Source organism: Corvus kubaryi, unplaced genomic scaffold, assembly GCF_017639235.1.
Source record: "Corvus kubaryi isolate FWS band 111438036 unplaced genomic scaffold, C.kubaryi_AGA036_p1.0 split1-37296, whole genome shotgun sequence".
Lineage (NCBI taxonomy): Eukaryota > Metazoa > Chordata > Aves > Passeriformes > Corvidae > Corvus > Corvus kubaryi.
The window spans coordinates 4196296-4211634 of NW_024582075.1; the positions used below are offsets into that span (position 1 = coordinate 4196296).

At 36.8% G+C, this 15339-nt stretch overlaps 1 protein-coding gene across 4 annotated transcripts in view; it reads right to left on the reverse strand.

Annotated features, from left to right (window-relative positions):
- Positions 1-15339, reverse strand: part of COMMD10 (COMM domain containing 10) — a 109094-nt gene that overhangs the window by 53093 nt on the left and 40662 nt on the right. Inside the window, exon 6 of one of the 4 annotated variants that reach the window (XM_042012803.1) lies at positions 10172-10500. The exons of the other annotated variants lie outside the window; for them this stretch is intronic. Within the exon in view, the coding sequence (XP_041868737.1) occupies positions 10486-10500 (15 nt within the window). The 3' untranslated portion in view covers positions 10172-10485. Of the gene's footprint in view, positions 1-10171; positions 10501-15339 lie in introns of those variants that run through there. 4 annotated transcript variants of the gene reach the window in all.

The following is a 15339-nucleotide window of genomic DNA, read 5'->3' on the forward strand; positions in this document are numbered from 1 at the left end:
CAGTGCAGAAAACCATGTGGACACACTTCCCAACAAAACCTCCTCACTCTGAGGTATTCCTCAGCTTGAAGACTCTAGCTGAAAGGCTAAAACACCAACCTTTTCTGACCTAACTGCTAGTGCACCTAAAGGTGCAGAGGCGGTTTTGTCAGGTTCTCCTGTAAACAAAAACTTGGGGTATTTTTGATGTCTGCAAGACATCCCAATGCAGCAGCACCAGACAGCAACTTTATAGCTCATTCTGTTCTGCATAATTAACCAATTTGCCAATTTCAGCTTTCTCTCCCCATCCTTATATTGTAATCCCACAGAAAGCAGGTAATAAACTAACAGCTGTTCCATGTTGCAATATAGAACAAACTAAATCAACTAGCCAAGCACTCTAACCACACTATTTAATATAAGCAAGCTCCAGGCATTGTGGGCATCTTATGTAAGGATTTCAATCTTTCAAGAAACATAACTTTGTCATGCATCATGTCACTATGTACAAAAACTGTATCCTACTGACAAAAAATTTCAGTATTTAAATATTAAAAAGATAATGCATTTTAAAAATAAGGTTCTGATTTAAGGATAAATAAATAAATGAGGGTGCATAAAAGTTGTAACATCTGAAAAGAGTGTCCAGTTTTGTAGTAACTTTTCACAATTAGAAGCAGCTAAGATCATACAACCCAACAATTACAGAGACCTGACAAAAGCTTGAAATGTGCTGTTGTTATCTGTATCACGCCTAAGTATGTTCAATTTAGTCCACATACTAGAGCTGTAATACTTACATGAACCTACACATAGCAACCTAGCAGGGCACCTATTATTTTCAAACAGGGGGGCAGCAGATGGTCAAAACACTGCTTGTTCTACTCAAAAGTTGCATGAAGAGTATTCTGCTATGAAAAGATGTATGTCCAGAAATCCAAAGCAGACTAGCAATGGTCCTCCTCTGATATAACCTTGACTCATCTAGTACATTAGTTATTTGCATTAGTCTGGCTAGATTATGAATGTGCATCCAGCAAGGCAGATGTGTAGGGACATCCCGAATCCCTGGTGTTCAGACCCTTCAAAATTCTCTACCCCGTTAGCTGTAGAAAAGCAATATATCCAAGAACTGTGCAGACACAGGTGGAAGACTACACTACCCAAACCTGTGCAGACTGCAGAGTCAAACTAGCATGCATTTTGCATTGTAAAAGCAGATGGCAATAGAATTGAGCATAACGAAACACAGAAGTGTATGCTTAGCTACGAATGTGAACTATATGAACCACTGATACAAACACAATCCTCTTTATGTGCTGTCCAGGGCTGGCAGGAAAGGTGATGAGCTTTTTACCTAGGGATGGGGAGGTATTTTCATTCAGTATGAAAATAGGATAGATTATTTAATGTCTAATCCTGTATTAGACCTAAACATCACTTAAATTGTGCAACTTGTTTGCCTAATTCCCACCACTGTTACATTACTCATACGAACTAACAGTTACTTTGCCTTCCATTTTGCTTGAGCTTGGGCTTGCAGATAGAGTGCTAACACACTGCTCTTAATTACTGCTGTTATTGAAAGCTCACTGCCAGTTTCTGTAGGCACTTGAAGACAAATTTAGCTTGGGCAATTATGGTTTCTGTATGTTATTCCCTTGCTAGCTTGGTTTATTTCCTTTCAGCTAAATTCAGTCTCTGCATCACCATACTCTTCCTTCTAATGAAAAACTCCTAATCAGGGCATACGTCATTCATTTTTAATACAGAATAACTGTCTCCATCTAAAATGTGGTTCAGTCTGATGCATGCATACAGTAAAAAGAAAACCATATTAAGGAAGGTAGCATGGTGATCAGGGAGGGAAAACTGAACATAAATACCAAGTTAGCACAACCAAGAAGGTAACTTGGAACGGAAGGTGCTCCTTGCTGCTCCAAGAGCTACATTCCTGGGAAAAATAGCAAGCTGCTGCTCTTTCAGGATCAGGTATACACTTAGAAGTCTCTCTGCATGGGTGATATTGATTTGGAGGCATTCCTTATGTAATGGCCATCTGTAACATTATAATTAGACTGAGCAGCATACATGCTGGATTCCTTTTCAACTCTGCCAGCATGCAGCCCTTCACCTGTAACCAGAGTATTAGGTATCTTTGGCAATGACCTTTCACTGTGTGATTTGTCCTTTCAAGCTAAACAGCATTCTCTGCTTCAACATACTTAGTCTCCTTTGGAAGTATGCAATAATCTCAGTAGACATCAGCATTTCCAATGGTTCTCTAAAAATCACTCATTTGACAAGAAATATTTGATTACTGAAGTTACTTGATTCATTAACATTATAAAAGATCCCACCAGAACAAATGAAGAAGACACAGTAATAATTTAAATAAAAATGTTTTTCTTAAAAATTGTCACTTTAGCTTTAAAAAATAACACCACCACTAATCTTCTGTTTCATTGTCATTTTTCCTTCTGCTGGTAACCTGGGAAAGATATTCCTGTTAGTCTAAGAGCTACAAAAAGACATGTGATTTTCTATAATATGGTTTCTCCATCAGTTTTGAAACAGATCTAGAAGAGGGGGTTTATTTTAATGGTACAGTCTTTGAAGAGATGATGACTGAGGAAAATGGCTAAAATACTACAGCAAACTTCTAAATCAAATGTGACATTGAAAATCCAGTAATTCTTTGTGTAGCTCTTTCCCTAAATTCCTAAAGAATATCAGGCATTTGTGGACAGAAAACATGAAAATATGAAAACACAAATACAAAAATGAAAATACAAATACAAAGATATGAAAATACAAAAAATATGAGAGAATACAACTAAAAAAATTAGTATTTACACAAGACAAAGAACTACAAGGTTAAAAACCACAGGCTATATGTGTGCTCTGCCCTATGGAAATCCAACTAGGCACTTACAATGATTTAAATCACAGTATGGATCTGTAGGGTATCAGGAGCTCTGATACTCACCCTCTGGTGGTTTCTTCCATGCGCCACAATTTCTCAGTGACATAAGAACTGTGTAACACAACTGCCAGACAGCTTTATCTGATCGCAGTATCTGTTAAAACTGTCCAAGTTATTAATATCCACTACCTACTGGTGGCTACATATAGGACAATCCCAGACTAGCTGCCTAAAAATAGGTATCTGCACCCCAAGATGACAGCCTTACAACAGACTGCCTTTTTTGTTCACTTTTCTAAGTGCAATTTGTTCTGTCCAAAACTCAGATTTGAAACACTCCAGCAAAATGTTCCGAGAAACTGTCTACATCTCCACTGCAATTTTCAAGTTCCAGTGCTTTCCTCAAGGTACCTGAGTATGTACTACCTTGTGTAGTACATACCACTTCAATACTCAGCTTAAATAAAATATATTACTTACAGACTAAAGTTATGGCACAGATAAAATGACAATTTGTTACAAGCAATAGAAACATACAGCAAAGTGGCCTGGTCTCCTGATGTTCTACCGATGTTCTACCCAAAGCAGTTCTTCAACAACTTAGCACAGCACATGACCAGAAAAAATTCATAATGTCCTTCTTCTACAAGACCAACATGACTACCCATGGCAGAGTTCAGCTCTCAGCTACTACAAAGATCATGGTTCAATATTTAGCCTGAAGCAAAACATGTATTAATTCCACTCTTCCTTTCCAATACTCTTTCTCCTCAAGCTGGAATATAAAAGGACAAAAAATCATCTCAGAAGCAGGAAAGCTGCTGCAAACAGCACTGGTTTAAAGCACAGAAAACCACGAGGCAGAGTAGGTCCCCAGGACCTCGCCTGGAAGCACAGGAAGCACCAGTACAACTCCCTTACTGGGACGAGGCAGCATAGGCAGCATGATGCATCCTACAGTGACTGAGCAGGACGATCCCTCTGATGCAAAGACTGGTGTGATACTTTTGAGATAGCAGATAATGGAGATGAACAGTATGTTGCAAACAGCATCCAGACCAGTAACCTTAAATCACAGCCCTTGATGGGGATTACCACTGTGTGATAACAAATACCAAAACAAATAAAGGTATATCGCACAATACAAAACAAGTACACTCAATACCCCCTGCTTTCTGGATGCTAGTAAGAAAGGCCTCCCTTCTAGGATTCTTCCTTTTGAAAACATAAGCATCATAATGATCTTTGCTCCCTACACTTCGAATGAAATTTAACGTGGAAGCCATGAAATTTGACTAGGAGCACCAAGCTATTCCTTAGAGAGAAAGAAAAACAACTAAACAAAAAAACCTCCAAAATCAAAAGCATGTTTCATAATAAAATGTGCCATAGTATTAAATTCCAATAAATACATTAATAAGAAGCTTAGCTAAGATGCATGATAAGAACACTATATAATTAACAGCAGTATTGTATTGAACATTGGATGTCCTTGTTGCATTTCAGAAATTGATTTTATTATTTATTTTTCACTCTTAATAACACTGTTAATAACACCATTGTGGAAGTCAAAGCTATAATTCTAAAACATGAAACTGAAAAAAAAACAGAAAAAATATCCCCTTTCCTATGCTTATTAAGTTTATAAAGTATTTTTAGGATTTTATTCTCATTGCAAAATTTCATGAAACATTTCCTTTCCCAATCTTTAAAGACACACTTCAAAGAAATGTGAACGCTTCAATGGACATGAGATATAGCTGTGTTCTTTCAAACAGAGTTCTGAAATTAATTAAGCTGAAATACTGTAAAAGATGCTACAATAGGAAAAAGCTGATGAACCTGTAACTGCATTTCAGCTGGGTTTGCTGTGGGGGAATATTTTTTTCAACATAGCAGCCACTGCTTTACAGGCATTTAGAAATTTGTTAAAATAATTGGAAGAATTAAGTAGGCCACTGTATGCATTTGTGAAAGTCAGACACCCAGAGAAGCAGCTTAGGTATGTGCTGCTAAACATGCCTAAAGTGGCACTGCTTCACATACTACTGCTTTGCTTCTGGAGTTAGTTCAGGTGCTGAAGCCTTACACTTTGGTAAGAAACTAAATCTTAATTCTGCTTTACATATCTTAAGGAGTAGCATTTTAAATGCATCATTCTCTCTCTTTCCTATATTTAGTGGTTCTGGATGATAAAAGTTCACTTTCTGTTGCTTTACCACCTCTGAGGTGACAGTAACAGCTAAAACAAGGAGAACAAATATCAGTCTGAAACAGGCGTTAATTAAACAGCAGACAGTTCTTCGCTGCACAGAGGTGCAAGCATGAATACCAGTTCTCCAGATTAAAACTGCCCCTTTTATCTGCAAATAATTAGCTGTACCAAAGTAAATGGGTTCTACATGCAGTTTATGTACTGTTCAGTACTTCCTATGTGCAGTTCAAACTTACAGTATGTATGAAGTCCCTCATACCTAAACCAGTTTTACACTTCACAACATTAAATCCAATTAAATGCAAATACAAGAAAGTAGAGGAGACCAAACAATGGATGCTTGTTGGGTTTATGAAGGCCACATGTGCCATGAATTCCCACTTTGATCTGAACATTAGCATTGTTTAAGATTTGTTTTCACTTTTTAAAAAATGCTAATATGGAGTGATTTATTATTTATTTTTCAAGGAAGGTGGCTGGGGTTTATTTTCCCAATACTGCCTGGACACATTACTATAAATTTAGTTATTTTTAAAAGACTACATTATTCCATAAGAACACATTTTTATGTGTAGATTATCTGCACTTTAAAATATCATCACTTAAAATTGTAAATAAAAAATAAAAAACGTTTGCATAGCTATCCAGCTAGGTTTCAGTATTTTATCCAACTTCCAGACATTATACTGCTCAATTATCAAACATTTATTAATAGATGTTATAAACACATTATTTCTTTCTTAAACCAAATCAGAGATAGCATGCAAATAGAATCTCTGATCTGAAAGTTTCAGCTTTTTAAAAAGCTGGAATAAATCCTTGTCTGAATCCCACCATTTTTTAACCCACCATTCTCTTCATAAAAGAAAGGATTCTCTATTTTCCAGGAAATAATTACTCCTTATGAGTAATCCAGTTACAGCTACATGGATGTCAACATTCGAAAGAAACACTGCAAACAAGTACACATATTGTCATATTTCTATCTGGGAATCATGGTAAAGGCTCTCCTTTTGGACAAAAAGCAGTTAGGTTTCAGTTCAAAAAGAGCTCAACCCCTTTCAGAAGAAATGAAAGCTAAGATTTGCACATGAAACCCGAGAGAAAAAGTCAAATTGAAAAATTTATGTTAAAAACACCAAAGCTTGCAGCACTATAAGCACTTAATGCAAGTGTTGCATGGTCTCCAAAAATCATGTCTTCTCACACTGAGTTGTACACTGCAAATTAGGGCAAAACATTCCAGGATTCTCAGATACGGTGTTTTTTTCAAATGTAGTGAAAGAAAGTAAAAGATCAGTGATGCAAATGTTACCATACTCCTCACTGTCCAATCATCCTTCAAATGGTCGGGTTGGTTTGGCTTTTTTTTAAAGTACTTCAATAATGCAATATTCCAGCAAATGTGAAAAAACCCTCCACTTTTATCTTGTAAAAACATGAAGTACTTCAAGCTCCACATAACAAATTCATAAGAAAGACGAAGTCTGAGCATGAAGACAAACCTTCTGCCTTCATTTTTAGGCTTTGCTTTATAATCATTATGTGAGTTCATACAAAAACAAGCTTTAGGACTTAGAGAAAAACTTGGCAACTGTAAGGAACCACTTGTATACTTGTTCCTCTTACCTTACAGTTCTTTACACCCCACAGGCTGAGTTAATTAAAGCTTCTTCTAACATGCACAATGGATACACTTGACCTTTATGGCAAAGGAAACTGGCGCTGTGTTTATAACATCCTATGATCCACTAAGTTTGTCTTCAATAACAAACGGGGTTCTACAAGTTGTCCTTGGTGCTACCAGCTTTGCCACCTACCCTGGTAACACTAATAAGGTATCAGCTCAACTTTTTCTTTAAAACCTCTGGTGGTAATTAAAACAACTCCTGATTTAGAGTCTAATTAAGAAACAAGATAAAGGGATAATAAAAGTTCTATTTAAAAAGCTTTACATTTTCAGTCTGATCTCTCATGTCATTTAACAGACTGCACTGTCAACCCTTATTATTGGCTCTTGCATGCTTGTTTATATAGGTTCCTTTCCTGGTGCAGAAGTAGGAGTAGCTGATTTCTTTTAACCTCCTGAAGCAGGAAAATAATCCAGAAGCCCAGTGGTAGGTCTGGTTCTGGTCTGGAACGTTTTAGTTTTCTTAAGAAACATGACTGAGTATTTTGCAGTGGATTAAGTCACACAGAAGGCAAATCACATCCAGTATTTTAACAGGAGAAACTTCATGGATCATCTGTTCAAAAAGCTTGCTCCCTTTTGCTCTCCATTGTTTCTGTCCTCTTCCACTCTATCCACTGCAGCTCTGGGATACTGCCTCAGTACTCCAAGTTATCAATGGGTCAGTCAGCACACATTACAGACATACCTGTATACTTTATGGAGAATCACCCCAATAAAGAGTTGGCATCTGTAATGCCTTTATTATGGTAACAATAATGAGTTTTTGCACTTGAACATTTTCTTCAAAATCACAACAAAAAAATCTGTTTTTTCTTGTTGCAGCAGGGGACTACAATCAGCCTTTTTGCAGTTTCATTATTTTAAATGCAGAAGGTGAATTTATGTCTACTCAATTAATTATATTAACCCATTACTCAACGAAGTGATCTCTGTGGATTCATTACAGAAAATCACGCAGGGAAAATGCTAAAATATAGCAGAAGAGAATTCCCAGTGGTTTCCTCTATGATGAATTCAATGTAGAATTAGCAAAATTGATTACTTATCAAGTCATGGCTCACCTTGCTGCACAAAGCCCAATTTCAACATTTTCAATTCAAATAATTCAGTATTTTCGTTATTTCAGATTTGCGTTGGAATAATAAGCTGAAATGGCAAGAGGTTCAGAGTAAGATTTATGAAGCCAGAACAAGTAGCAGAATCTCAGACAAATAAATGTCAAATTTTCAGAGCTAACATTATTTTATCAAAAGGCCATAACCGAATCTGATAGCCTAGACACTGCTTTAGAAATCATCACCTAAATTTAAAGTGATAAGCAGGTTAAAAAAACAAACACAAATAAAGGAATAGTGGAAATTTGGGACAACAATTCAAAATTGTTTTCTGTAAGAGTCAGTTCTCCTATTTTGTCTCTGTCCTGCTTTTCTGAAAGACAGAAACAATCAGAATAGTAGAGCTCTAATTTTCAAGTGCAAGATTAATTCAATGTGTTCTATCCCACAGCAGTGTGTTCTGGAGTATTTTCAGGTAGTATTATCAAAGTAATCTGCACGCTACTCTTTTAATTCTGAAGGCAGCTCACGGGAGGTTTCATCAATATGTAAATTAAGTAGTAACACAGGTCTTCTACCAATGAAAAAGTGTAAGGACAAAGCTCCAGAACCTACTCTCCTTATAGGACCAACAAAAAAAAATTTTTTTTAAAAATCATTACATATTTATCCTCGGCTGTAACAATCTATCTATCCTTAATGCAATGTAAAAACACTAAACCGTAGCAGGGTATCTCCCAGCCCTCCCCAAGCACTGTCCACAGTTTGTCACACTGTAACCTACTGAAGTAGCAATTTTTTTTCTGCAAATGCATCATCACAATGCCCAGTTTCCAGAGAAATCTGAACTCACAAGCAAAGTAAGTTCCCAGCAAGACACAAGCTCAGTTAACACCAATACCACCACCACAGCCTAGCCACTAACTGTGGTCTATACCCACCCACAACAGAAACAACACACTTTTCAAACACATATATGAACTAATGATTTCCTACCACATACCGCAGAGATCAAATTTTATTCTAACTGACTTGCAGGCTTCTCCCAAGGCCACAGAAGTGTTTTCCATGGATACAATGGTTTGCACACAGAACACTTTTTCACTGTCCACCCTTCACCTTCTCTTCTTGAACATTTTGTCTGATCTGCTGCTTGCAGAAAAAAACCCTGAAGCTAGGCTAACACAAGCACTGAGTCTATTTGCCTTTTAACAACCAGAACACCATGTACCAAAACCACTATTTACAGACGAATTGCGGGGTGGGGGGGGGAAGGGGGAATTTTTTTTGTTGGAGAGAAGACAGGGAGAAAGAATGAAATATGTTTTCTTTTTTTTATTTACAGCTCTTGAAAACCAAACAACACATATGAAATCATGAACTCCATAACCACAAGCAAACTATTTATATTGCAAGCCATTCTGGTATGTGAAGAGGATTATCAGACTACTGTTGCCCTACCCTTAAAGCATCACAGATGCAGGTTGGTCAGACAGTTACTAAAGAACTTTTGATACAGTCATGTTCTCTACAAAATAACACACAGATTATTTTAAGTGTCACTAGAGTTCAAGTGCTGCCACTAAGGAAAATAAAAACACTTAGCTCCATTTTGTTCCTTCAGTGTGGTTTTGCTGAAAAAAAAAAAAAAGTTTAAATTTTATGTCTAATATAATATACTATGATAAGCATAGCTTAACTTTTTCTCACCATTTCCAATTCATGCTTCACTCATCTGAAAAAGCTCGATTTTCTTAACCTGGGTCTCTGCACTTTTTCTCCCTTTAGACCTATTTGGAGTTGTGAAGATGTCCATCTCCCATTTAAGCCTTTTATTTCATGGTACTGTTCTATTCTTAAGACTTAAATGTTTCAGTCAACATGAGGCATTACGGTAGGAAGTAATTGTTGTGATCTGTTCCTCTGTGTTGCTTAATGAAGTAAAAAGGAAAGCTGTATAGCAGTTTGGCAGCTTTACTGGCTGTGAAGTGTCATTAAGTAGGAGATGGCAAGTTTTATCCAGGCACCTCTGACTACTAAATTCACAAAACAAACAGAAGGTTTACCATGGGAGGTAGCGAGAAATCAGGCAATATCCTCAAGTCGCTCTTCCAGTTAAACAGTGCGTGGTTACTAAAATTGCTATGGGAACATGGGAGTTCATCAGAAACACAATTTTAGACAAAAATGTTCCTTAACCTTTTACATTACCACTACTACTACTACTACAAAAAAAACCAAAACCAAGGTGTACAGTCTTGTTCTCATACACCGGAAAAAACTAAAACATAAGTCTGAAACAGTGTAATGGTAAAATCTTTTATTCAGCCTTTGTTGCTAAGCTGTAGCATTTGATTAAGAAAAGAAAGTTTCCACATGTGCCCTACAGTGATGTACTTCACTTGATTTTAACACATTCTTTAATTGCAACTGAAAAAAAGAGGCCACAGCAAAACAATAAACAAGAGACAACTGTTTCCTTTTGAGTCAGTGCTGCATGCAATTATCCTGTTCAATGGACTACTCCTGTGATTTTGGACAGCAGTAACATTATATTCGGGTACCTCCACAGTGCACAAAAATTCTGCTTCAATTTCCATTCATGTTTTATGATTCATTGATTATCAAGCTGTATTTAAAAAAAAAAAAAAAAGTCCTTTAGGCAAAAAAACCTGCTAAACCAGAATTTAAATTACTGTCTGCCACATTATTCATTTTTCCACTGAACCACAATGTCCCATTTCCAAATATTGACAGTTGGGAAACAAGGGCTTACTCCTTCTAAACACCAATTAAAAAGTAACTTTCACGACAAAGCAAAACAGTACTCCTCAAGAGACAGCTATTACACCACCTCCCCAAATGCATTTAGGAACCCTCGGTTCTCTGATTCCTGCAAAAAGGCCAAAATGTGGTCCAGAAATGAATATAAATGTCAGTTATTAAAACCGATGTCCCAAATGCAGAATTCAGGTTACTTAGGTTATTTCGATATAAAAATCTGGGTTCTGAAAATACAAATTAAGTATTCCAGCCTAAATATATAACGAAAGAAGAAAAATGTATTTATTTTCCACATAGCATGTTTCTTTCTGCTTGCTGCCACTTACCCTATTAGGACTGTCCTTTAAAGTGACAGGGGAGAACAAGAGAGGTCATTTGAAATTTTTATGGCTTCTTCAAGGTCATGGGTATCATGGACATAATTTAATAAACTAGATCAGTTCATTGATAAAGCGCAAGGAATTAATTAATCCCTTCCTCATAAAAAAATTTAATCAAGAAAAAGTAAATAACATACAGAAGCTTTTTACTTTCAACAAGCAAGCTATCCATCAGATGTCAAAAAAATTACTAGAATAATACATAACATATCCTGGTAAGAGTGTCTATAATAAATTATTCAAATAATAATGAATACATCTATGATCCAAAGACCTGAAAGACAGGACTATTAGGTTAAGTCTAGTCTAAAAATTATGCCCAGTTTTCACTTTTGTCAGAAGCTACCACAACTCATACACCATAAGAGGCTGTAAAAAATCTCCTGCTCTGAGGTAGGCACAAATGGCCATTGGAAATGCGAATCTTAGAGAAAGCAAGGCAACACACCCCAGTGATTTTAAGATTTCTTCAGATTCTCTGCTTCTATGAAACCTTACTTAAAACATATAGCCCCACTGAGATGCAAATCTAAGTTTCATTAACACTGTCTTAACTGTGCCATAAACATCATGAAGGTCAAAATCCACTCTTTTACTCCCCCACTATATTGCTCTGCATGTTGTATTTGCATTAAAAGCAAAACAAAGGAGTAAACTGCAACAATACAGTCCAGACCTGCACAATGGTTACAGCACAGGATTAAAGACAATAAAAGCATGTGTGGATTTCGTATTTTGAGCGGCCGTGCCTCAGACATACTTATTGCTTCTGAGAATCTGACAGTGTAAGAATAGTTCAGAGTCCATGAACTGTTACAAAACACATCACAAATATCCTTGTTCCCTTCTGCTCACAAGAACCAGAATTAAGACACCCTGCTTCCCAGGAGACAGTGCTTGGGCTCTCTTCCTGAACTTACCACCAAAGTGCAGCATGACCTTTTGCTAATATTTTACCTCTGTGTGCATTAGTCTGTTTCAGATTAAAGAATTCAAGTTGGTCGTTCCCGTTTGGGTTTGTGTTTTTTTTAACAACTTACAAATAGGAATAATATAGAAAATTTCATGTCAGAATCTACAACCTTTCATGAAAATACATTCTCAGAAAAAAGTGACTCCATTCCTAATTCACAAGAGTATCAAGAGAGAAAAAAAAAAATACCTCAACTCCACTGCAAAGGTTGTTTCATGCGATAAAGAAAGGATTAATTTTGCATTTCCCAAACTTTTCACAGGTCTGATTTCAGAATTTAATCAATAAAATAAACAAGACCCAAAGGGGAGTAGGGCATACATTTCAGTATGTGATTTTTTTTTACTTCAAATAAAAACATCGTTTTTATTAAATTAAATAAGTGAAGAAGACAACAGCATTACTATTGTCACTATGTACTGTAACAAGCACAACAAATGTTTACCACAAGCAAGCACTCCATGTTAGGATGCAGTTTCATGTGAAATTTCAGAGCACCTTCCACCGGCAGATTACCATAGTTAAGGAAAAAAAAAATCCAAGCAAAACCCTGCTTCCAAGCTTAACCTAATGATAATCAATATTTTATATTTTATAATACGCTTTCTAAAAACTTTTTTGATTTATTAAACATAGCAACGTACCATTTTACTACCATCTTTCTCTTCCTTACACTTTATGGAAACTAAATTTGAATTCAGTCCAACAACCGGCTTGTACATTTTGGTTTTACAAACACCTTCAGTAGATTTAAAAAGTGATCCTACACACACCACACCCAGCAATGCCACAGAAATGCAGCCACGCACTCCACATTCCCCGTGCCCAGCTCCTCCGCCCTGCCCTCACCCACCACCCTCATGCTGGTGGTGTTTGCAGTGGGCTGAAAGAAGTGATGTGTTTCGGCTGCACCTCTGAGGGAAACCCCATCAGCACACTCCTGACACCTGACTTGCTTGTGGAGGCACTGCAAACGCACAGAGCAGTGCCAGGTGTCACGGGATGTGCTGGGACTGCACATCCCAACACCGGCTTCAGCAACCAGCCTGCAGCCTGCAGAGCTGTTTGCTGAGCAGCACTGAGCTGCAGTGGAGCACAGGCGTGTGCTCACCCCGCGACACACACCAGCCTGGGCGCAGGTGTAACTGGGTGCACAGCTCGTCACACTGAAGTACAGTCAAGATGCAATTTTAGCTGCCAGTGTATTAAAATAAAGAACATTGCTCTTCGTTAGTTCAAAGCAATACAGAATCAAAAACTTCCACACGATTTCCACACTTTTTCTAGAGAGCATTAGCACTGCACTAAAGTTAGTACCTAAAGAAAGCAGCGTAGAATTCAAGGCGTAACAGTAAACAGGTTAGAACACTGATACGAGGAAATATGAAAGTGCTAGACTAAAATCAAGAACTGCATTTAGCAGTAGTCTGAAGGAACATTTTCCAATGAAGCTGTGGCAAAAATGTGCTATTTTTAAGTACAACAAAAATGGATCATGACTGCAAGGAATTTACAAATGCTTATCTTATTTACACACAAAGTAACAAGTTGAAACAAATCCACCACTCATTTCAGACCTTCCAAGGGAACTTAATCATAAAAGTTACCTATAATGTATTTTCTCCACGCAGAACACTGCCGATTTTAGAAAGGAATATGTAGCAAAATTAAGGTCAACATTTCAAATGTTGAAGTTTTTCAGGGATAAAAAATTAATTTTAACATTTAATCTGCATGTCTCGCTCACCAAATCCTACACTGTTAAAATGCAGAATCAGATTACACGTTCATAGAAGAAATAGAAAAAAAGGTTTCTTGAAATGCTACTCTGTTATTGGTACTAAACAAACTTAAATCTCTAGTATTACTCTAGTAAAATAAACTAAGTCAATAGTCATAAAGAGTCGCAAGAGATCAGAATCCAGGTCTCAAAATCATTTGTTTCCTGAACTGCAAGCTCTGCCCAGAGCAACTGCAACCACAAATATATACCCAAATGCTATTTTCATATAACATTAGATATAGTATACCACAGAATTTGCACTCCAGCACAGAACAAGTACTGCCTTTGGTCCTTTATCCTGTGAATAGCTTTTACCTCATTTTGGTGCTCATTCTTGTCAAACTGCCCCTTATTGTGCATATTTCACATAATTACTATAATGCTGGGTTATGCTAACACACTACTGATCGTTTGACATAGGTCCCAAGTCTGCCAGGTTATGAGCTACTCATTATTTTCCATTGTCTAATAGAGACTGAGTGATTTTTAATGAGAATCAATTTCATTGAAGAACTCATCTGCAATGCTATAGGGGTTTTTTTACATCTCTCATTAAGCAGCATTTCTAATGAAAATTCAGTTGGACATCTTAACATAAAACTCAAAATGGAAAATGTGACAAACTGACTAGTACAGTGTGGTTTTTAGAAAGAGTCAAAACAAATTAAGAACCTTCCACAAAGCTAAGAGCAATTCTGCCTAGGACAGAGACTCTTCGATTTGTGCTTTTAACGTCCCTAGTTGCTTTCCTTCTCAAAAAAAGTGTTCCCATTTTTGACCCTCTTTGGAACCCACGCACTCTTGCTCACTTTTCTCGTTTAAGCAAAACAGAGCAGATTAAATATCAAATTATCATTCACCTATTCAGTATCTTTTTCAGGATTCTTTAGAAGAGTCTATTTATATTTTCTTAAATGAAATCTCTGCACAACTGCAGAATAATTTACCTTGAAAATAGGCCTGAGGAGGCCATCTGGCCCGGCCATCCCCAGATTCCCAGCTCAAAGCAGGGATGCCTCTGAAAGTCCAAGTATTTTGCTTTACAGAGAATTTTCAATGTATACTCCATAAATGTCTACTTCTCACATCTTAGTTAAGGACAGCACTTTCACAGTGTAAAAATTTCTAATTTTTCAAAGTTTCAAAGTTCTGAAGTTTCCAAACTTCACAACCACAACAAACCATGTCTTCCAAACCATATTTAGCCAGTTCCAGTGATGTTCTCAGTCTTCCTCTCCTTGAAAATCTTATTTGAAATACTGAAGGAATACACTGAAGTCCTTTTGATAATTATCACTATAATCGTAGACAAGAATCTCGGCATTTCAGATGCAGTTTCCCTGATCACGTTAACTCTTTTTATCTTTTCTTTGACATTTTAATAATTTTTTAAAACTTTTTTTTATCACTGGATATATTACAAGCAATATCCCTCTCGTCTATGATTTCCTTAGCTCCCTTAGAAACACACAAATTATTAGCTGAGAAAACAACGTGGTATGCTAATTCCTGCAGCTCAAAAAGGAGTTTAATTCTCAGCCATACATT